This window comes from Tiliqua scincoides, chromosome 1 (assembly GCF_035046505.1).
Source record: "Tiliqua scincoides isolate rTilSci1 chromosome 1, rTilSci1.hap2, whole genome shotgun sequence".
Lineage (NCBI taxonomy): Eukaryota > Metazoa > Chordata > Lepidosauria > Squamata > Scincidae > Tiliqua > Tiliqua scincoides.
In genome coordinates this window covers 170562910-170581985 of record NC_089821.1, presented here as the reverse complement: position 1 = coordinate 170581985, position 19076 = coordinate 170562910, and the positions used below count along the sequence as shown (strand labels likewise).

The following is a 19076-nucleotide window of genomic DNA, read 5'->3' as shown; positions in this document are numbered from 1 at the left end:
CAGAAGCAAGGGTTAGTTTTGTTGTTCTTTGTTTTAAAATGCTGTGGCCACTCTTAGAAACAGATGTATTGGCCTTGCTCATAAATCAGCACTTACCCTCTTAGTAATTGATAACAGTTATGTGCTGATGAAGAGATTCAGCTATTGCAACATCCAGTGAATTAAACTAAAACTGCTGAGTGGACACTGTAAGCTACATCATCTCAAGAGTGAGAGCAAGCAGATTTAGCAAGTGGGAGGAAGACAAGGACAAAGGAGACGTTTGGATAGTATCAAACATAATAAAAATAATGCTTTATTAAATGTGAATAAAGACATTTCAGTGAGAAGAATTATCACATCAAAGGTATTTTCTCAAAAATATTTTCCTACCTGAAAATCATTGTAATTTACACTGTTATTATTTATGTTGTACCACTGACATATGGGGTGCCCTCAGAGTACAACAAACAGAAAGAGACAAATGCCCAGCCTCACAGTGTTTAGAATTTCAATACTGGGTGGGGGACAGGACTGACAGAGGAAAAGCATCAAGATGGATATGTCAAGTTACTAAGGCTGCATTTCAGTTGTGGGTGGGAACTGAAAATATGAGATTTGAAGCAGATGTTGAAGGTAAAGAGAAAGGGGTGGTACCAAGCATGCAAGCATTTGTTGGGAAATTTCTTGGGATCTTACATTTTACAATCTCACCCAGCCCCACTGCCTGCACGGAATGCTGCCGGGGGTGCATGGCCACAAGTCAAATGAGGGGCCCAGAAATTTCCTGATATCCATCTCACCTGGACTCAGTGTCTGCATGTGATGCTGGGTGCATGGCTGCTGCTGCTAACATAAGCCATATACACTGGGCCAAGGATTGTATACAAGATACTCCTTGGCACAGTGTCAAATCTGGGAAGAAACTAGCCTGCTATGGTAGTTCTTTGGCGGGTGGATCTGCTTATTATAAAGGAGTGTATAGGAGCTCAGGGACTCAGCTGTGGATCTACAGCTGCTGCAGAAGTCAGTTTTCAATTTTAGTGTGAGCCTAAATATTATTATGCTAATTTTCTGCAATGGTTTTCTATATTTAAAAGATTTTAGAGAGACTTACGAGTGTGTTTGGTTTTCTGTATTACTGTACCTAGCTGCCTATGCCACACAGGCAGGCAGGCCAGGGTTCCACATCAGGAAGCCTGGTAGACTTGGGCTCCAAAAATTTTTCCAGCTGTCGGCACCCTCCCCCAACCTGTTTCATTCCTTCACCATCCCCATTCTGCCCATCCCATCACCGCCCTCCCGCAACTCTTTCAACTCTTTCAGGGCAGGAGGTCTTGTCTAGAGGGTAGAGCCTCCGTTAGCCCGAAGATAACATCAGAAGGTCCTCAGTTCGAGGACACCGGCAGCTCCCTGAACGGCTGAGAATGGCGAGACCTTGAAGCAGCTGACAAGCCGAGCTGAGTGAGTCCACCTGCTCTTGGTGTGAGCAAGAAGTGTCTTGGCTGCCCTCCATGGGAGAACCGGAGGCCAGAAGTGAGACCAAACCAGGAAGATCTATCTGAAATGTTGTTGGTTCTTGAAAGAGAGAACCTTTATGATTGTAAAAATCCCCTTGAGGGATTTAGGAACGCCTGCCTACGTAAACTGCCTTTAATAACGTCAGAGGAGTAATCCGATGACCAGAAAGGCAGTATATAAATACCTAGTTGTTGTTGTTATTGTTATTATTGTTGTTATTGTTATTGTTGTTATTGTTATTTTATTACTCCTCCTTTGGGAAGGAGCCCAAAAGAAACTTTGAATCCCCTGATAGAATTATACTTGGAAGCCCTAAAGTAGCTAATGTTACAAAACAAGGGCAGGAAAATGCTTGCTTTAGTGCCACTATTATAGAAGCAAAATGTGACACAAAATTACAGAGGCAAAGGGAAGAGAACTTGGCAGGGAGCTGCCATTTTTTTTAGCCCTTGTTGCATATGCAGTTCCATTCTATACTACCCCTGGAAGTCCCTGAAACAAAATTTACGAAGAAATTTAATGTACATGAGAAAGCACAAATGTGTTCAGTGTACATCTGTTTTTTACCTGGATCATACTAAAGTATTTAATTTTTATATTTCCACTTACCTACACCATCTGGTAGCACCTCAAGAAGATTCTGAGAGATGAGTAGGTCAGTTAAAGATGTCAGACCGCTTATCTCATCAGGTAGTTTTTCCAGTTTGTTTTCAGAAATATCCAGACATAGCAGGTTTTTCAGGCTTCCTATTTCCTGAAAGCCAAAAAATTTAAGTCGTGTCTCAACAAGCAACACCCAGAGACCTGACAAGTGTCCCATTACAAAATTCTTTAGAAGAAAGGCCTACAAGTTTTCTCTTCCAGATGACAACAACCTGTTTCTGATATCATTAGTGACTCACCAGTAAAGCCTTTATGAGCAATATCTAGCATGTGCAAACAGTCCAAATTAGTTTGCTCTCAGAAGTTACCGATGCAACAGTGCAACCAAGTCATATAGTGTGAAGCAACACCCGACTGTGAGTACTAATTCAAGGTTAAATGGCAAAATATGAAAAAAAAAACTTTGGTGCATGAATGGAACTTCCAAGTGGCCTTAGCAAATGAGTCTCTGTTGACCAATGCTTCAATGCATTTTAGCTACTGGCTACTGGAAATTGAGAGTGCAATCCTGAGCTCCTAGTGCCAGCCCTATGCCAGCGTTGAGTGTCACAAATGTGCCGTAAGGCACAATGGAAGTCCAGCACACATCGCCTGGAGCAAGGAAAGAGCACCATGTGCCAGACAGGTTTGTAGGAGTGGGGGGAGGAGAGAGTAGTACCAGGGTGGGGAGGGGGCGGGACCAGCAGAGTTCTGCTTTGCTGTATCCTAAACCCTGTGTTGGGCCTTCTGTCCCAATATAGGGACTCTCAATTCTGTGCCAGCAAAATAGCTGGCACAGACTTGAGTAGCCCTATTGTGGGGCTTGCGCCCTTACCCAGGGCAAGGAGACAAATGTCCCCTCCCCCAAGAAGATGCCAGTGGCTGTCTGGAGAGCATAGGATGCAGCGGCAGCCATTTTAGTGCCATGGCTCCTCTGGGTGCCAGGCAGCTCAGGATTGGGTTGCCCATATACGCATTGACAAAAAGTTTCTAATGGAGCAATATTTCATGTTGTTGGAATTCTACAACTGAATACTAACAGTGAATTACTGTTAGGAAAAAAAATTGATGCCTTTAGTCTGGTTGTATAACAAACACTGTTTCTTTAAAAATACTGTTCGCACAGATGCATAGACTTCAATATAAAGTCATGCCTAAACTGTTCTGACATAGATGAAACTTCAATTATCAAAATACTTAACATTGCTGAATCAATACAAGCTGAAAAGATGGTGGAAAATAGACATTCCAAAACTGCAGTTCATTCCTGCTATTTAGAATGACTTCCTCAATTCCTCAGCTTTCAAGTAAGGACAAGCGCCATGTTTCACAAAAACTATGAGCCACTCCTTCACAGAGTACCACGGTAAATGCTAGGAAGGGTTGGGGCAAAACAGGTTTCTCCAACGCCACACAGTATCTGCCAAACCCTAATGCCTGGGAAGGGAGTAAATACTCCACCACGACTAACAAGCTTTCTATTTCATTCTAGTCTCTGCAAAAGCCAACAGCCAACTTGACACATCACAGACCAAGCCAACACTGTATGATGAAGAAGCACCAGCTTCAATTTCCACATGTAGACTGTCAGTGCAATATCTTGACTTTTACCAGTCAGGAGCATCTCTAGAAGTTTTTGCTATTGGGAGTTTGTACAAATTGTCCAGATCTGCCTTCCAAACTGAGCATGCTACCAAGATTCCTTTATGCCAAATCAGACCCTGCCTATAAAATTATGTGAATATGAAAATCTTCTTCATCCTTTCTCTCCAATCCCTTAGAACCTAATTGTACATTCTCTGCTAATCATAAAAAAAAAAAATGGTTAAAAAATTTATCATCTTTGGTTAATAAACTTAGATACTCATTCCTACAAGTTTCAGAAATCTGTAGCCACATGTGCACTGTAGCTGAGAAAGTTGCAATTTCCACCCTTGCAAAAACAAAGCTTCAATCAGAAAAACAACAACTTGGGTTGTTTTCATATTGGCTTTGGCTTTGTTGCACTTCTCAGCTGTCACTGCACCTCTTGCCATGTTAATGACCTCTTTACTGGAATATATGGAAGAAAACAGATCTAAGAAATGTTTTCAGAGGCAAAGCTGGCATTACATTCCATCCCCACCGCGTCTTTGGCTTCAAAACATACAATCCTATAAAGAGACACAGATACTGACAAAAGGAAATCAAATATATTTGCATAACCCTAAAAAGACGTTGCCTTCTAGATAAGAGGATACAGATATTCACTTGTATCCTAGTACTGTATTTCACTTCTGCCATCCAAAACAAGTGGTGTCCATTGTAAATTAATTTAATTACAAATCAATGAAAAAAGTCTCTTACCTGAGGTAATTCAGCCAACTGGTTTCCATCCAGCCAGAGGTCTTTAAGATTATAAAGTGCACCTATAGTTTCTGGCTATAACACAGGAAAGAAAATGCATCACTATTAGAATTATAAACTATAAACCAGTTGCACACACATGAATAAAAATTCAACAGTGTACTTCATCCAAACCATAAAAAAAGCAAATTCAAGAATGCAGCACTGCTATGAGTATTAAATTAGGTCTGCATTTGTTATATCAAAGTTCTATACTACAGCAAAGAGATATCACATCAAATAAGTGAACTTAAGTAGAAAAATCTGTATATCCTAATTCTTGACAGTTTAGCAAGCCATTACTCAGGTCATCTTAAACTATTCAACCTGCTGACCATTCAGAACTTTGAGAAGGGGGGAAACAGTGTAGCTCAGCGTGTTATAACTTCTTCAGTTCCAGGGTGAACTCCTGACACATTCACACATGATCTGACAGAAATGCCAAGACACTTTCTTCAATCCAAGCAAGAGAAATCTTGTCCAGACAATATCCACAGTTATAAAGCCTCTTTATACAATGATAGTGAGTAGCATCCCAAGGACCACTGGCACAATGTGTGCTACTTTAAAGCATCTTTCCTAATTCTTTACTGAACTTCCCTGAGAAGGCCCTTCAGGAGGGAAAGGGAGTGAAGAAGCAGCTTTGGACTGGTGCGTGTTATGTCTGGATTACACCTGCCATAAGGGAAGAGATATTATTACATAAGAGTGCAATTCCTGTGCTCTCTGACTTTGACTTTCTAAAACATTTGTCTTCCTTAGTCTGCAAAAGCAATTGATCAAAGCAATTAGAATTGAGTATGCAAAGTGTGATATACTTTTAAGACAGACAAGACTTCTTCTTCACCAGTTTGTAAAATTATCTGTTTCTTTTGTACAGCCAAGTTCCAGAGTCAAACAATTAGAAACACTACTTTAAAGTCTGATTACTGATCCCAAATTTTATGGACAAATATGGGTTCCCCTCCCCCCCCCCAAAACATATTTTCCCATCTTCTGAAAATAAAAGCATGACTCTAGCAGTTTTTGAGAAAAAAATGCACCTAGGTCACCCATGCTGATAGCTTCAAATCTCAACTGAATGGTACATTCAGTGTTAAATGATCATACAAATTACAGGTTTGAGCCCTCACACTGGGCCTCTTGTTTCTTTGCCTTAAGAAAGCAGTCACAGATTTAATGGCAACTGTAACTCATTCTTTTCCTCACCATGCATTGTTCTTTGTACTCCAGTTCACTGTTTATTAACGCCTCCAGTACAAGGATTAAGGGAGTGTGTGTATATATGTATATAACATATGCATTTAAGGAAGTGTATTTAGGGCTTTCTGTGTTTTTCTTAGCTTTAAGTCAATTCTAAGCCAATTATACACTTTGTGGGTGGTCATGTCCTAAAATATAAGAGCTATGGGTATAAATAACCAGAACAATAAGTGGAACAGATTATGATTTACCACTGGAACTTTTGGTTCTTTTTCTGGGATGTGGGCATGGTGTGAAAGCACATGTAATAGCAAACACGGTCATGCTAACCAGGTTCGGGTCTGCTCAATACCTGGAAGGTGAATTGCCTACGAACGCTCTCTCTATCTCCTTGAGTTCCACAATGGAAGACAGGCAGTAACTACAATAAATGGGCTGACAACAACAGTTTGAATCCAGAGATCCCATTTGATGAGTAGGTACTTCTGCTTGTAGCGGGTGACATCAGATTCTCTTCTCCACATTAGCAACCCATTTCAGATCCTTGGGGCCTTCCAGACTGAACTTGGGGAAAAACAAGGAATCTTCCTCCGAACCAGTGGAAATGCTTTCCACTCATGCAACATGAGATTCAAATCTATGCATTAATATATAATTTGGAACCAATGGCCCAATCCTATCCCCTGGCTGTGCTCAAGTACCACCACTGCAGCAGCTTCTCCACCAGTGGTTGCTGCTGCAAATGGCCACTGGCAGGGTTCTGTCGACAGATAGGCCAGAAAGGGACAGGGATCAGGGTGGAATGGGGGGGGGGGCAGATTGCAGTGGCACCAACATCTGCTGTAACCAAATCCCTGTCCTACACCTGACATGTTCCCAACAGGCTCCTCAGAGCTATGCCAGCAAAAGAGCTGGTGTGGATCTGAGTCATCCTGTCAGTCACATGCAACAGCCAGAGAGGCCTAGCCCCTGATGCAGGATACAGCAGGCACTGCACCAGCAGTCACGCACCCTATACGCTGGTCTATGATATGATTGGGCCATAAACTATGCTGAAAGTTGCACAATTTTAGTCATCATGGCTCTGAGTGTGATGAGCAAGCCCCACCTTTCCTTCCAGACTTCAAGTGACAGCTCAATTCAGTGATATTCCAACTGGGGCGTCGTGACACCCCAGCCTGAAGGCCCTGGCCTCTGCCCCTTCAGGGGTGGAGGTAGCGAGGAGACAGCGACACAATCCCCAGGATCACTTCGCTCAGGGGGTTGCAGGGACTGGGATGCACTCACCAGTCCCTGCAGCAGCCTTCCGCAAAACTGGAAGTGGAGCGCGATCGCGCCACTTTCACTTTTAGAACGTTGGGGAGCCCTGCAGATGCTTGTGCAGGGCTCCCTGCACCCCAGGATGGCTGCTGCAGGGGCTGGTGTGTGCATCGCAGTCCCTGAAGCTATCTTCACTGTTACAGCTGAAGAAAGTGATGATGGTGGCAGTTTCCTAACTTTCTTCCCCATCTTGAAACTGGTGAATGGAGAGGGGGGCAGAGATTGTTCCCATAACTGTGCTGTGCCTGGAAACACAGTTGAGCTACTGGGAAGATGCCCACCCTCCCTCCAGACCCAAGATTAAGGTTAAGATTAAGGTTGTTCTTTGAGTGTCAGGCTGCTCAAACAAAACAATCACTTCCTCTGCAGCAACCAGGGATGGATGTTCCTGAGCTTGTCTAGCATGAAATCAGGGTCAAAAGGACGGTCTGCTTTTTATCATCTGCAAGTTTTGACTTTGTTACCAAGGCCAGCTAAAACATTTTGTGGATACCTGACTGGAAGGAGTAATAAGTCATACTCAAGAAAGCTACTGAACCACTTAAAGAGTGAACTGACAATACATGCAGGGCAGTTCCATATTTTTATGTAAAAAAAAGTTAAGTCACTCCACTCCTTTTTTGTTTTTATAGTGAGCTTTCAAAACCACAGTATAACATGAACTACTGTTATTAGGAATTTTACCTTAGTATATTTTTAGTTGCCATAACTTCTTATGCACATCTTGTGGCTATTTAATAAAAGCCTTAGCTATTTTTCATATGCTAACTTCCAGAGTCATAGTGTCATAGTAGTGGGGGATCAGGCGAGAAAGATTTAAAATTCCAATTGCTTCCCTATGTTCTTCTTGGCATTTTATCTTGATTTATATTTTTAGATGTACATCTGTTCTGTATACTTTGTATCTTGGGTTGTATTGTTTTAAACTGGATTTCAACGGACGCTTTTATTTTGTTAAGAATTGTAAGTTACCTCTGAAGGACAAGCTTGAGGAACAAAACGGGATGATTTCAGAAATCTTGGTGCTTTATATAATTTTAAAGCACCAAGACTGCTAAAACTATATATTTCATAAATTGTTTAAAATAAGTCCTATCCTGTACTGAGCTATCATCATTAAAAGCCAGAAATCCAAATTATAGGATTTTACAGAATTGTGCAACTGGACACTGGAATTGTAGCTGAGGAAATCCTGTCAACTCTGAGGTGAACACTGTTAATTGCTCTGCCGTTTCCTTCATGTGCTCCAAATAAGAAATTAAAAGAACTCCTGCAAACAGTCAGAAAGGGATTTTCCATGACTGCAGTTCCATTATCACCAAGGACACTTCCAAAAAAAAAAAAAAAAACACCAACACAAGATTGGTAGCTAGTTTAAAGTAGACCTTGGGATGAAACAAGTTATCAAACTAGAAGTGGGACAAAAGCTACTACAGTCCTGAAAAACTACTGAGACTGACTGACAGAAACACCACTTGGTGCAAAGCCTGCTCTTTGAAACATCATTACTGCCAGTTTGTGGACTTGCACATTGAGGTGTCATGTCTTGAGATTAGAAACCAGCGAGAAGAGGAAAAATCTTACCAAGATATAAAGTTCATTGTTGCCTAGGTCCAGCTCTTCTAGTCTCTGTAGCTGGGCAACTGACCTGGAAAAAAAAAAAAAGACCAATGTTTTGTCTTGGCACAACTCAGCAGACTATTAGAATACCCTTTGTCTTAATTATCTAACCTTAACATCAAGCAACATAATCTTCATAAGTTTTTAAATGAAAACATTACATTCCAATGACGTAAAATCTTTTACTAAGCCACTAATTTAGTGTTACAAGGCTGAGGAGAGGGAGACAAGGATTGCAAAAATCAGTTTTAATCTAATATAACTTACTCAGGTAAATAAGTCAACAAATTCTCTCTTAATTCCAGTGATGCCAGGTTATAGAGACTAAAAAGATAAAATAAATACAATTAACAATCCTTTCCCCAAAAAAACAATACTAATTCAAAAATTAAGTACCATGACAGTAATGAACAGTACATTTCTACAAGTACAGAATCTAATCTCAACCACTACCCAAAAAAATGGAAAATAGAAACACTATACATTAAATCACCAAATTTACCACCAAAAGCATACTTTCTAATGCCTATTCAAGATTTTTGAAACCACAGCATTAAAAAACTAATGACATACCAGAAATCTGTTGGACTTTCAACCCCCTTACTAGAATACATTGTGAAGAGGACATTGCATGCACTGATCCAGCTTAGTTATTAATGATCAAGTAACACACAGCAGAAGGACACCAGCCCTAATAATGAATTTGACTTGGTACACAATAGTTTTGCATTATGTCTGAACTTAAACCTGCCCACCAACCATAGTTTGGTTGGGACCAAATCATAATCTAAGAACACAGTTTGAAGCTGGTTTGCAAACCAAATTTGATTTTCTATCACGCACAAATTCACAGACCTTTGGTCTGCATCAAAAGGTTGCTACATCATGAAGGAATGAACTTATGAAGAAAGTCCTTAGCAAATGAGAAATAAACACAGCCATGCAACTCTAAGCCTTGGTTTGCCTGTTGAAAGTCTAGAAGTTAACACCACAGTGTGAGTTCTTAACTATAACTAGCATAAATCTTTCCATGTGACACCGAACCCCACCAAACAGTGGAACAGGTTGATGGACAAACCCTTGCAACAATAAATGTGACGTTAAGTTCAGAAGCAAACCACAAATTCCTTCCATCAGAACTGGTGGCCACTAATTGAATAACTGAAAATTCCAGTAAGATTTTACAATAGAGTGGAGAAAGCCGTTTTATTTTGTAATTGAATTCTATAGTAATTTTTTTCTTAAACTGTATTTTTAAATTATAGGCTTCTGTAACAATTTTACTAACTGACTTTTTAAAAATTGTGCTGCAAGAGATTAGAAGAGTCACAGAAAGTAAAGTATGCCCCTAGCTAGTTAAAATGTTGAATTTTTAGATTGCTCATCATCATAAATGACATGTCACAACTAAGCTCTTCACTTACTGCCCATCACAGGCTTTTACCAACATTACCATAGTAACATACAATCTTTTTTCAGGGTTTTATTTAGGACTAAATGGAACACAAGGAATTGGACATTATCCCAATGCAGTAATCTGCTTTAATCCTCCAACCTCTCAGAAATATGTCCGTATTTTTTTCCATTGTAGATGCTTTTGCACTGTATAATTATGAATTCCAAGGGCATAGCCATGTTAGTCCATTTGTATAATGAAATAGCCCCACAGCATCTTAGAGAGTAACAATTTTGTTATGGTATAAGCTTTCCAGGACAAGAGCCAAGTCTGTCAGATGGTACTGCCTCTGTTGGCCGACAGGCAGGCATACAGGTATGGAGAAAAAAGTTAACAGTATGATCAAAAGACCATGCAATGCAAGGCACAGCAGTACAGCTGTCACATTTTCATACAAAGTCTGTTTACACAATTAGAACAGAGCAACTCATTCACAATAGCAGTGAGTAATGCCATGGAGGAAATGGCTGATGAGAGGAAGGTTGCTCTTGAGGGAACCTTAAGAGCAAGAGACTATGCCCTCCTACAATTTACAATACAGAGGCAGGGGAACGCTGAATGTTCCAAGTTGACAGCTTGTGATGACCCTTTTTTAAAAAGGCAATGTTTTTGCAAAATAGTGTTAAATGTAGGTACACACTGTGAATACTATAAATGATCTGCAATGCAAAAGGTGAAAATTTTCCCGTCAAACTTCAATTTTAGCAGTGTTTAAGATCTCATGCAAGAACGTAGTCAAGCTAATGCAAGGGAGGATGTAATTTCTGAAGTAATTACAATTGTTTTCTCTCAACATTCCAGATGTCTTTTCTGCTTGAAGCATGGGACCAATTAGAAGTCCAAGGAGATTACATTCCAAAACATGGCCTTTTCAAAAGAATTAAGCTGTTGACTCAATTTCAGATCAGAGCTATATTAAAATAGGGTGGTTTCCCATTCAAGCATGGATATTTTGAAAGTAACAATTGATGCAAACACTGATGCAGCTAAGCACAGTAATTACACAACCCAAACTGCATCTACAGTATGTATGCAGTCAGGTGCACAGCCCCTTCAGCTTTCCTATCCAACTCCAATAAAAGGCTTAGTATTTTTTCATAATTTTGTTTTAACTTTTCAGCACCACAACCATGTTCTGTTGACATTAGTTCTAAACAGACAAACTGGAAAGTAGAGTATTGTAACTACCCTAATTAAGATAACATTGTAAAAGATAGAGGATCTCTGGATAGAAATGGCTTCAGTACATTAAAGTTGAGGCTCAACAGGTATATGCTGGAGATGCTCTAAGACAAAGGTCTCTAAACTTTTCGGCTGAAGGGCCGTCAAATACCGGGTACAGTGTCGAGGGCCAGAAAAAAAAATATATAAAATTTAAATACATTAGTGATGGAACTTAAATGAATGACTAAAATGAGTGGGCTCAAATGTCCAGAATTTCTCCAAGCAACACAGCCCAAGAAATAAAGCACACACACTTAAATGGACTCCCATTCCCTCACCCCACAAGCACAACTCTGGTTGTGTTTGGTCAACTGGGCCAGAGGCTCTCAAGGGATCAGAGGCTGACCATGGGCCGGATAGAGGCTCTCTGTGGGCCGCATCTGGCTCCCAGGCCAGAGTTTGGAGACCCCTGCCTAAGAGGATTTCCTGCTACAGGCAGGGGTGAGGACTTTTTGGGTCCCTTCCATCTCTAAGATTCTGTGACTCATGTATTTAATGAATTATTTTTTCTTTAGTTTCTTTTATCTGAATGTTTAGCTTTTGTACCAGGTTATCCTACAAAGATCTATCTGTTCATATATGAAAGTTAACAGTTCCCAACTATATATAATGGAAGGCAGAATCATGAGAACACAAGTCTACAGTGTACTTGAAGCACCAGTTCAATAATGCACCCATTTTAGCGATATGTAGTTACCAAGAGAATATGAACAATAGCAGTTCAGGTCTATGAAATTACTATAGTATAGAGCAGGGGTGCCCAAATCCCAGCCCTGGGGCCACTTGCAGCCCTCAAGGCCTCTCAATGCGGCCCACAGGGAGCCCCCAGTCTCCAACGAGCCTTCGGCCCTCTGGAGATTTGTTGGAGCCCACACTGGCCAGACACAACTGCTCTCAGCTTGAGGACGACTGTTCGACCTCTCACATGAGCTGTGGGATGAAGGCTCCCTCCACTGCTTATTGTTTCACGTCTGTGATGCAGTAGTGGCAGCAAAGGAAAGGCTAGCCTTGCTTTGTGCAAAGCCTTTTATAGGCCATGAGCTATTGCAAGACCTTCATTCATTCATATAAGTTCATCTTTAATATATTCATATATGTAAACTTATGTAAATTTATTCAAATTTTAAATGTAAATTAATTCTTTTTTTCCCCTGGCCCCCGACACAGTGTCAGAGAGACAATGTGGCCCTCCTGCCAAAAACGTTGGACACCCCTGGTGTAGAGTTACAAGCAGCAATAGAACTCCTACATGTCCAGTAACAAAGAGATGATTTGATACATGAGCCTTCAAATAAAAGGAAAAAGATCCAAGTGTGACCATAATCTGAAGAATCCCTATACACACATGGCCCTTCCTCCCCACCTGTGTGTGCAGTTTAATGTATTACTTCTTTGTCTGAACAAACCATAGTTTGTCATTATGCAATAGTTTGAGGGATCCCCTGAACACAGCCTGTGTCTCCTTCATTGAACATTTTTCACTTTACAAATACAGTTGCTGTGGTATTTCAACTGCTTTTCTCTGTCTTTTGGGGAGAGGGCAGAGTACGAATACTTGAATTTGCACAATTTGGTGGTACATAAGCTGTAGGTTGACTGCATATGTAAACAAGAGTCATTAATCTAGGACAAGGGTCTCTAAACTTTGGCCGAAGGGCCGCATCAAATACCAGGTACAGTGTTGAGGGCTCGAAAAAAAATTAAATATAAAATTTAAATAAATACATTAGAGATGGAACATAGATGAATGATTGAAATGAATGGGCTCAAATGTCCAGGATTTCTCCAAGCACCAACACAGCTCAAGAAATAAAGCACACACACTTAAATGGACTCCCATTCTCCCACCCTACAAGTACAACTCTGGTTCTGTTTGGTCAACTGGGCCAGAGGCTCTCAGGGGATCAGAGGCTGGCTGCGGGCCAGACAGAGGCTCTCCACAGACCGCATCTGGCTCCCGGGCTGGGGTTTGGAGACCCCTAATCTAAGACATGGAAGGGAGTCATTTCTTATTTCTAAGTTGTTCTATCACACAGTGAGCCAACTGCTCTCATGAAAACACTTGATAGATTTCCAGGCATGTACCCAGAGCAAACCACCACACAACTGAATTCATTAATTAATAAATCAGAATAGGTAAATATCTAAAAACCACATAGTACAAGCAGTTTCAGCATATTTCAGAACTGATGGCTCATACCCATTGTACAAGCAAGAGCAAGCAATACACAGAGTTACCAAATACACCTTAATTGCTTCCTGAAGATCAGGTGGTAGTGTTACTTTTAAAATGAATTTGAATCAAGCTCCCACAGCTTGTATGTGGGCATAACAGTATGTATATCACATAAAGAAAATATTCAAAGGGGGAAAACAACTAAGATCAGAAGGGTTCCTTTTTTCCATTTTGGTTTTTTAATGCTTCGTGGTCCCTTTTTACCCCATATGAAGAAAATCTAATTTTAAAGAACTAAATTCTCTATGGAGGCTCGTGCTGCTGGTGAAAAAGCCTGTACCAGCCTGCTGGCACCAGTCAAAGGCCTGCACCCAGCAGAGTAAATAGCTCTCTGTGGGCTGGCAGAGGGGTAGGATGGACTAAGGGCAGAACAACAGTTTGGGTGGATTTGGCCTGGGAGGAACAGTAGCAGTGGTTACTGCCGTATCCTATTCCCCTTCCTGGGCCTGATTTCTCAACACAGGGCTGCGATAGAGTAGAGTACAGTAGCCCCATAGAGCTGCTTATCTTAGGGAGATGAGTGCCCCCATTCCTTGGAAGACCTCCAACAGCCTCTATTTCCCCACTGGATACAGTTGAGGCCATTTTGGCACCACTGCATTGCAGCGTAGGCATCTCAACAGGATTATGCTACAAATTTGAATGAATCAAAGGCACAGATCAAATTATAACTTCAAATTAACTTACAATTTTAAAATGTATGGCTAAAATAAGATTTGATCTTATTAATCTTTTAAAATAATGTTTAGGAACAAATATTTTTCAAGAAATATTTTTTAGAACAAACATGCTTTAAAGAATACTTATGCACTATTTTGATGGCTAAAGTGTAACTTTTCCCAGAAAAAAAGAAAGATCAAAGATCTTCTGCTTATCAAAGATTTTATGCTCATTCCCATTTTAATCATACATCCATCTTGGCAACCTTCAGTCTCGAAAGACTATGGTATCGCGCTCTGAAAGGTGGTTCTGGCACAGCGTCTAGTGTGGCTGAAAAGGCCAATCCGGGAGTGACAATCCCTTCCACACCGGGAGCAAGTGCAGTCTGTCCCTGGTCTGTCTCCCTGGCTATGGGCCTTCCTTCTTTGCCTCTTAGCCTCAGACTGTTGGCAAAGTGTCTCTTCAAACTGGGAAAGGCCATGCTGCACAGCCTGCCTCCAAGCGGGCCGCTCAGAGGCCAGGGTTTCCCACTTGTTGAGGTCCATCCCTAAGGCCTTCAGATCCCTCTTGCAGATGTCCTTGTATCGCAGCTGTGGTCTACCTGTAGGGCGCTTTCCTTGCACGAGTTCTCCATAGAGGAGATCCTTTGGGATCCGGCCATCATCCATTCTCACAACATGACCAAGCCAACGCAGGCGTCTCTGTTTCAGCAGTGAATACATGCTAGGGATTCCAGCACGTTCCAGGACTGTGTTGTTTGGAACTTTGTCCTGCCAGGTGATGCCGAGGATGCGTCGGAGGCAGCGCATGTGGAAAGCGCTCAGTTTCCTCTCCTGTTGTGAGCGAAGAGTCCATGACTCGCTGCAGTACAGAAGTGTACTCAGGACGCAAGCTCTGTAGACCTGGATCTTGGTATGTTCCGTCAGCTTCTTGTTGGACCAGACTCTCTTTGTGAGTCTGGAAAACGTGGTAGCTGCTTTACCGATGCGCCTGTTTAGCTCGGCATCGAGAGAATGAGTGTCGGAGATCGTTGAGCCAAGGTACACAAAGTCATGGACAACCTCCAGTTCATGCTCAGAGATTGTAATGCAGGGAGGTGAGTCCACATCCTGAACCATGACCTGTGTTTTCTTCAGGCTGATTGTCAGTCCAAAATCTTGGCAGGCCTTGCTAAAACATACCAATGACTCTTTAAATTTTTTAATCAATATTTTATAGAACCAATTAGAATAACTATTTAACACCATGTACACATACAAGAGTGCGATGGACATGAATGTGCTATATTCATTGCTATAAAAGACTGAAAGGAAGTATTCTTATACTGCAGTTATATTACAAAGAGACACAAGAAAGGTATAGTTGTTCTTCCAATACTATGAAGTACATATTACTTTAAGTTAAGAATTAGTTGTAGACTCAAAATGCATTTACTTCTGCAATACAGTGAAATACTGGGGTCATGATCACCTGAAGTTAAGCACTCCAACGCTTCATTGATTTCAGTGTGAGTTAAGTAATGCTTGAATTTCTACCTTGGCTATCAGCAGTACTTCCAAGTACTTATGCTTAGTTTGATCAAGCCCATGTTACTTTTAGATTATTAGTGTTGAACAGAGTTTTCAAAATCAAATCCATTTTGCAAATCTATGTTCTATTAACAGTAAATTCCTTACACTGTACTGAGGACACCACAACTCAATGCCTCTAGGGCTGCTGCTGCAGCACATGCTAGAGTATAAGTTGACATCTTATAGGAGTTATTTTCTTACAATAGTTTTGCCAGAAGAGGTGGTATATTTATAGAACTTCTCAAATTGCTTTTCAAGAGCCACCTAGTAACCTCTTTGCTGACAGGGTTGGCAGAAAGTACCACATGCTCAATGACCTCTGGACAGCTGGGGGTTAAAGCTTTCAGGACAACATGTAGTTCCACTTTAGAGTGGGGCAGCCACTTTCCATGCCTTGTCATCAGAAGCCATTCACAGCCATTAAATACTCTGTCTTGATGCAAACACCAGGAAAGCATCTGCTGAGAATCTGTTTTGGAGAATCTGCTCAAGATGGCCAACCAAATCTACAGGACTGCAGAGGCAATTGTGGAACTAGAATGGTACCAGAACCATTCTGTCACTTCCTTCAGGATAACATTAGGGCATCGTTCATGCTGTTTTTTAGCCAACAGCAAAGACTTTACCTGTTTACTCAAGCTTTTCTGATTTTGTGAGTAGGTGGCTATGGCCACTGCTATGTGGCCAGTGGCTATGGCCATTGCTCCTTCAATACTGAGGTCAATGTTTTAGTATATTTTATACTGTGTTAAATTGTTTTAGGAGTAACCTTCTGGGCAGTGTGGAACAGTGGCATATACATATACATACAATATTCTGAAAAATAAATTTAGCAGCAAAGATAATTGTTTGCTCATTAGCCACTCAAGGTGCTATGTCAGTGGAAGAAAGGGTCATTTTCCTTTCCCCTTCTCTCCTTGTCATGCCACTTCTGAACAAAGGAAAAGTGTAATGAACGAATATTACCTCCTACTCCAGTAGTCTGGAGACACTTTAATTAAGAGTAAAGATAGATCTTACAGTGGGTAAACGTTATCAAGTCCAGTGGGAACTCTCTCAGCTTTCCTTTCACTCTGCTGACTATAAAAATTATCAAGAGACTAATGATGCAGAGCTGGGGGTGGGGAAGGGAAATTTTTTCCTCCAGAACTTCCATTGCAATAAACATGTATAGCCACATTTTTGTCAAATATCTCAATATTGATCTCTGCGTGCACACAGCAGAAGTATTTGTTACAGCTTTTTGCTTCATCAACTCTCCTCTCCTAACTACCACCCCTAACCATTTTAACACTATATTTATGTAAGGGAGCTGCTAGAATGAAAACAAAGCACTTAACTTGAATGCATGCAGTTTATGGTCATTTCTGGTAGCGAAAAATATTTTAAAATGCATAATTCCTTCTCCCCACCCACAACACCTTCACTTTCTCCCTAATATTTCTACTTTTTCACCTAAAAACCCTGAAGGTTAAATGCATATACTTGGTTTTATGTATTTAAATGTGCTTCACACATGACATCTTCCCTAAATGGTGGTTGTAATCCCCAGTATAAAGCAGCCCTCATATTCAACAATCATTGCACATTAACACAGAATTACTCCATATGGGAATTAAGCTGAGAGAACTGCTCACATTGATGGCTGAAGCCACATTTGAATTAGGAACTTGCTAGCTCACTCTCAGCAGCCACTGTACATCAGGTCTAGGTGATCTACAACACAATTCCATGTGCTCAATGGGGCTTACTTCAAGGAAAGGGTGTACAGGATTGAACACTCCAATTCCAATTCCTTAGAATTGTAGAATCCAATTGAATTGTTAGAATTAGACAACAATCCTTAGAATTGTTGAAGAATCCAATTCCTGCAAAAGCTGGTGGGGGAGAAGTATTCTACAGGCCATTTACAAATATTTAGGTTTATATACGAGACAGATTTCAGTCATCAAATAGCTGGTTTTCCAACTTACTTTCCAATATTTTCAGGTAATGCTTGTAGCGAGATATCATTTGCAGAGAGACATGTTAGATTCTGAAGTTCTGGAAAGCTTTCAGGCAACCTACGGAGAGACAGTTCAAGTCAGCCATGGGTAGCAGAAAAGATTTTGTCCCTACAGTATTTTGCCATAGAGAAGTACTGTACAATGAACAATTCAGCAGGCAGAAATTTTTTGTGTTGGTCTTTTGATGCAGTCCCCATACCCCCATTAAAATGCAATATTTAAAAAATGCTTCATATACAGCGCTATATGCATCATATAGGATAAGAAATAGTAAATAAGCAGGATCAGTATTATTAACTGTATGTTTACACATTAACTAACATTTATCTGAAAGTGGATAGGTTTGTTTTTTAAATGGGTATGCTTCTCCCCCCCCACACCCACACACACAACTGCTTTTCCAAGGACAAAGAAGACCTCTTCTCTTGCTACCAGTCAGCTTAGCTTCCAATGCAGCACATAGCACGTGTTGTTTTAAAAAGCAAATCAATAGTTCATTAAACTGGAGCAGAGCCACAACACTGAAATGAATCCGCCCAAGCCAACAAAAGTCAATCATCAATCAGCTGAAGGGGCTTCTTTCCTTGGTCCTAAATGCAAGATGGACATCATCATTACAGATGAGAATTACAGATGTCATTACAGATGAGAATCTGCTATGGATTAATATCAACTGATAACTTTTAGGGTCTTTTAGAAGAACCAGAATTTAAGGGAAGCAAAAGCAGAGATTAACAACTCACTCTCTATGTGAGGATATTGCCTCTAAGGGACTAATTAGACTATCTTCCAGGCTAAATGTATTTTTGTGTTTAAACAGGAAGGAGTTAGTTACCAGGATTAATATACTGAACAACTTTGGAACAAACAATGCAGCTTTCAAAGATGGGAAAGCCAAGAGGTAGCATATTAGACAAGGCAAAACATTATCTAGCCACCACATCTCATTCTGGGATTTTGTACTCAAGTACAGATAACCCAATACCTGTGTATATGGAATAAATTCCATTGCCTTGGTAAAATAAATCAGGGATGACAAATATACGTTCTTGTATTTTATGTAGAAAAATGGCATTCACAGGTTATTCAAAACAGTCCTGAGGTGGATGCATTTGGCACTCTACTGTGAAAGCAGCTCTGAGGGTGCCAAGGAACCCATCAATTTTCCTTTAGCATTTTGAGACTTCCTAACCACATTCTTTGGATCAATGCAAACGACACAAAACTGCCAAGTTGAAGTTTTAAATTAAGGT

The 19076-nt window shown here is 40.7% G+C and overlaps 1 protein-coding gene across 2 annotated transcripts in view; it reads right to left on the bottom strand.

Annotated features, from left to right (window-relative positions):
* LRRC1 (leucine rich repeat containing 1) overlaps positions 1 to 19076 on the bottom strand; it is an 87057-nt gene that overhangs the window by 34452 nt on the left and 33529 nt on the right. For both annotated transcript variants that reach the window (XM_066612410.1, XM_066612411.1), the window contains exons 4-8: positions 17791 to 17880; positions 8938 to 8994; positions 8635 to 8698; positions 4489 to 4563; positions 2110 to 2254 (exon numbers count right to left, since the gene is read on the bottom strand). In XM_066612410.1, coding sequence (XP_066468507.1) covers positions 2110 to 2254; positions 4489 to 4563; positions 8635 to 8698; positions 8938 to 8994; positions 17791 to 17880 — 431 coding nt within the window. The remainder of the gene's footprint in view (positions 1 to 2109; positions 2255 to 4488; positions 4564 to 8634; positions 8699 to 8937; positions 8995 to 17790; positions 17881 to 19076) is intronic.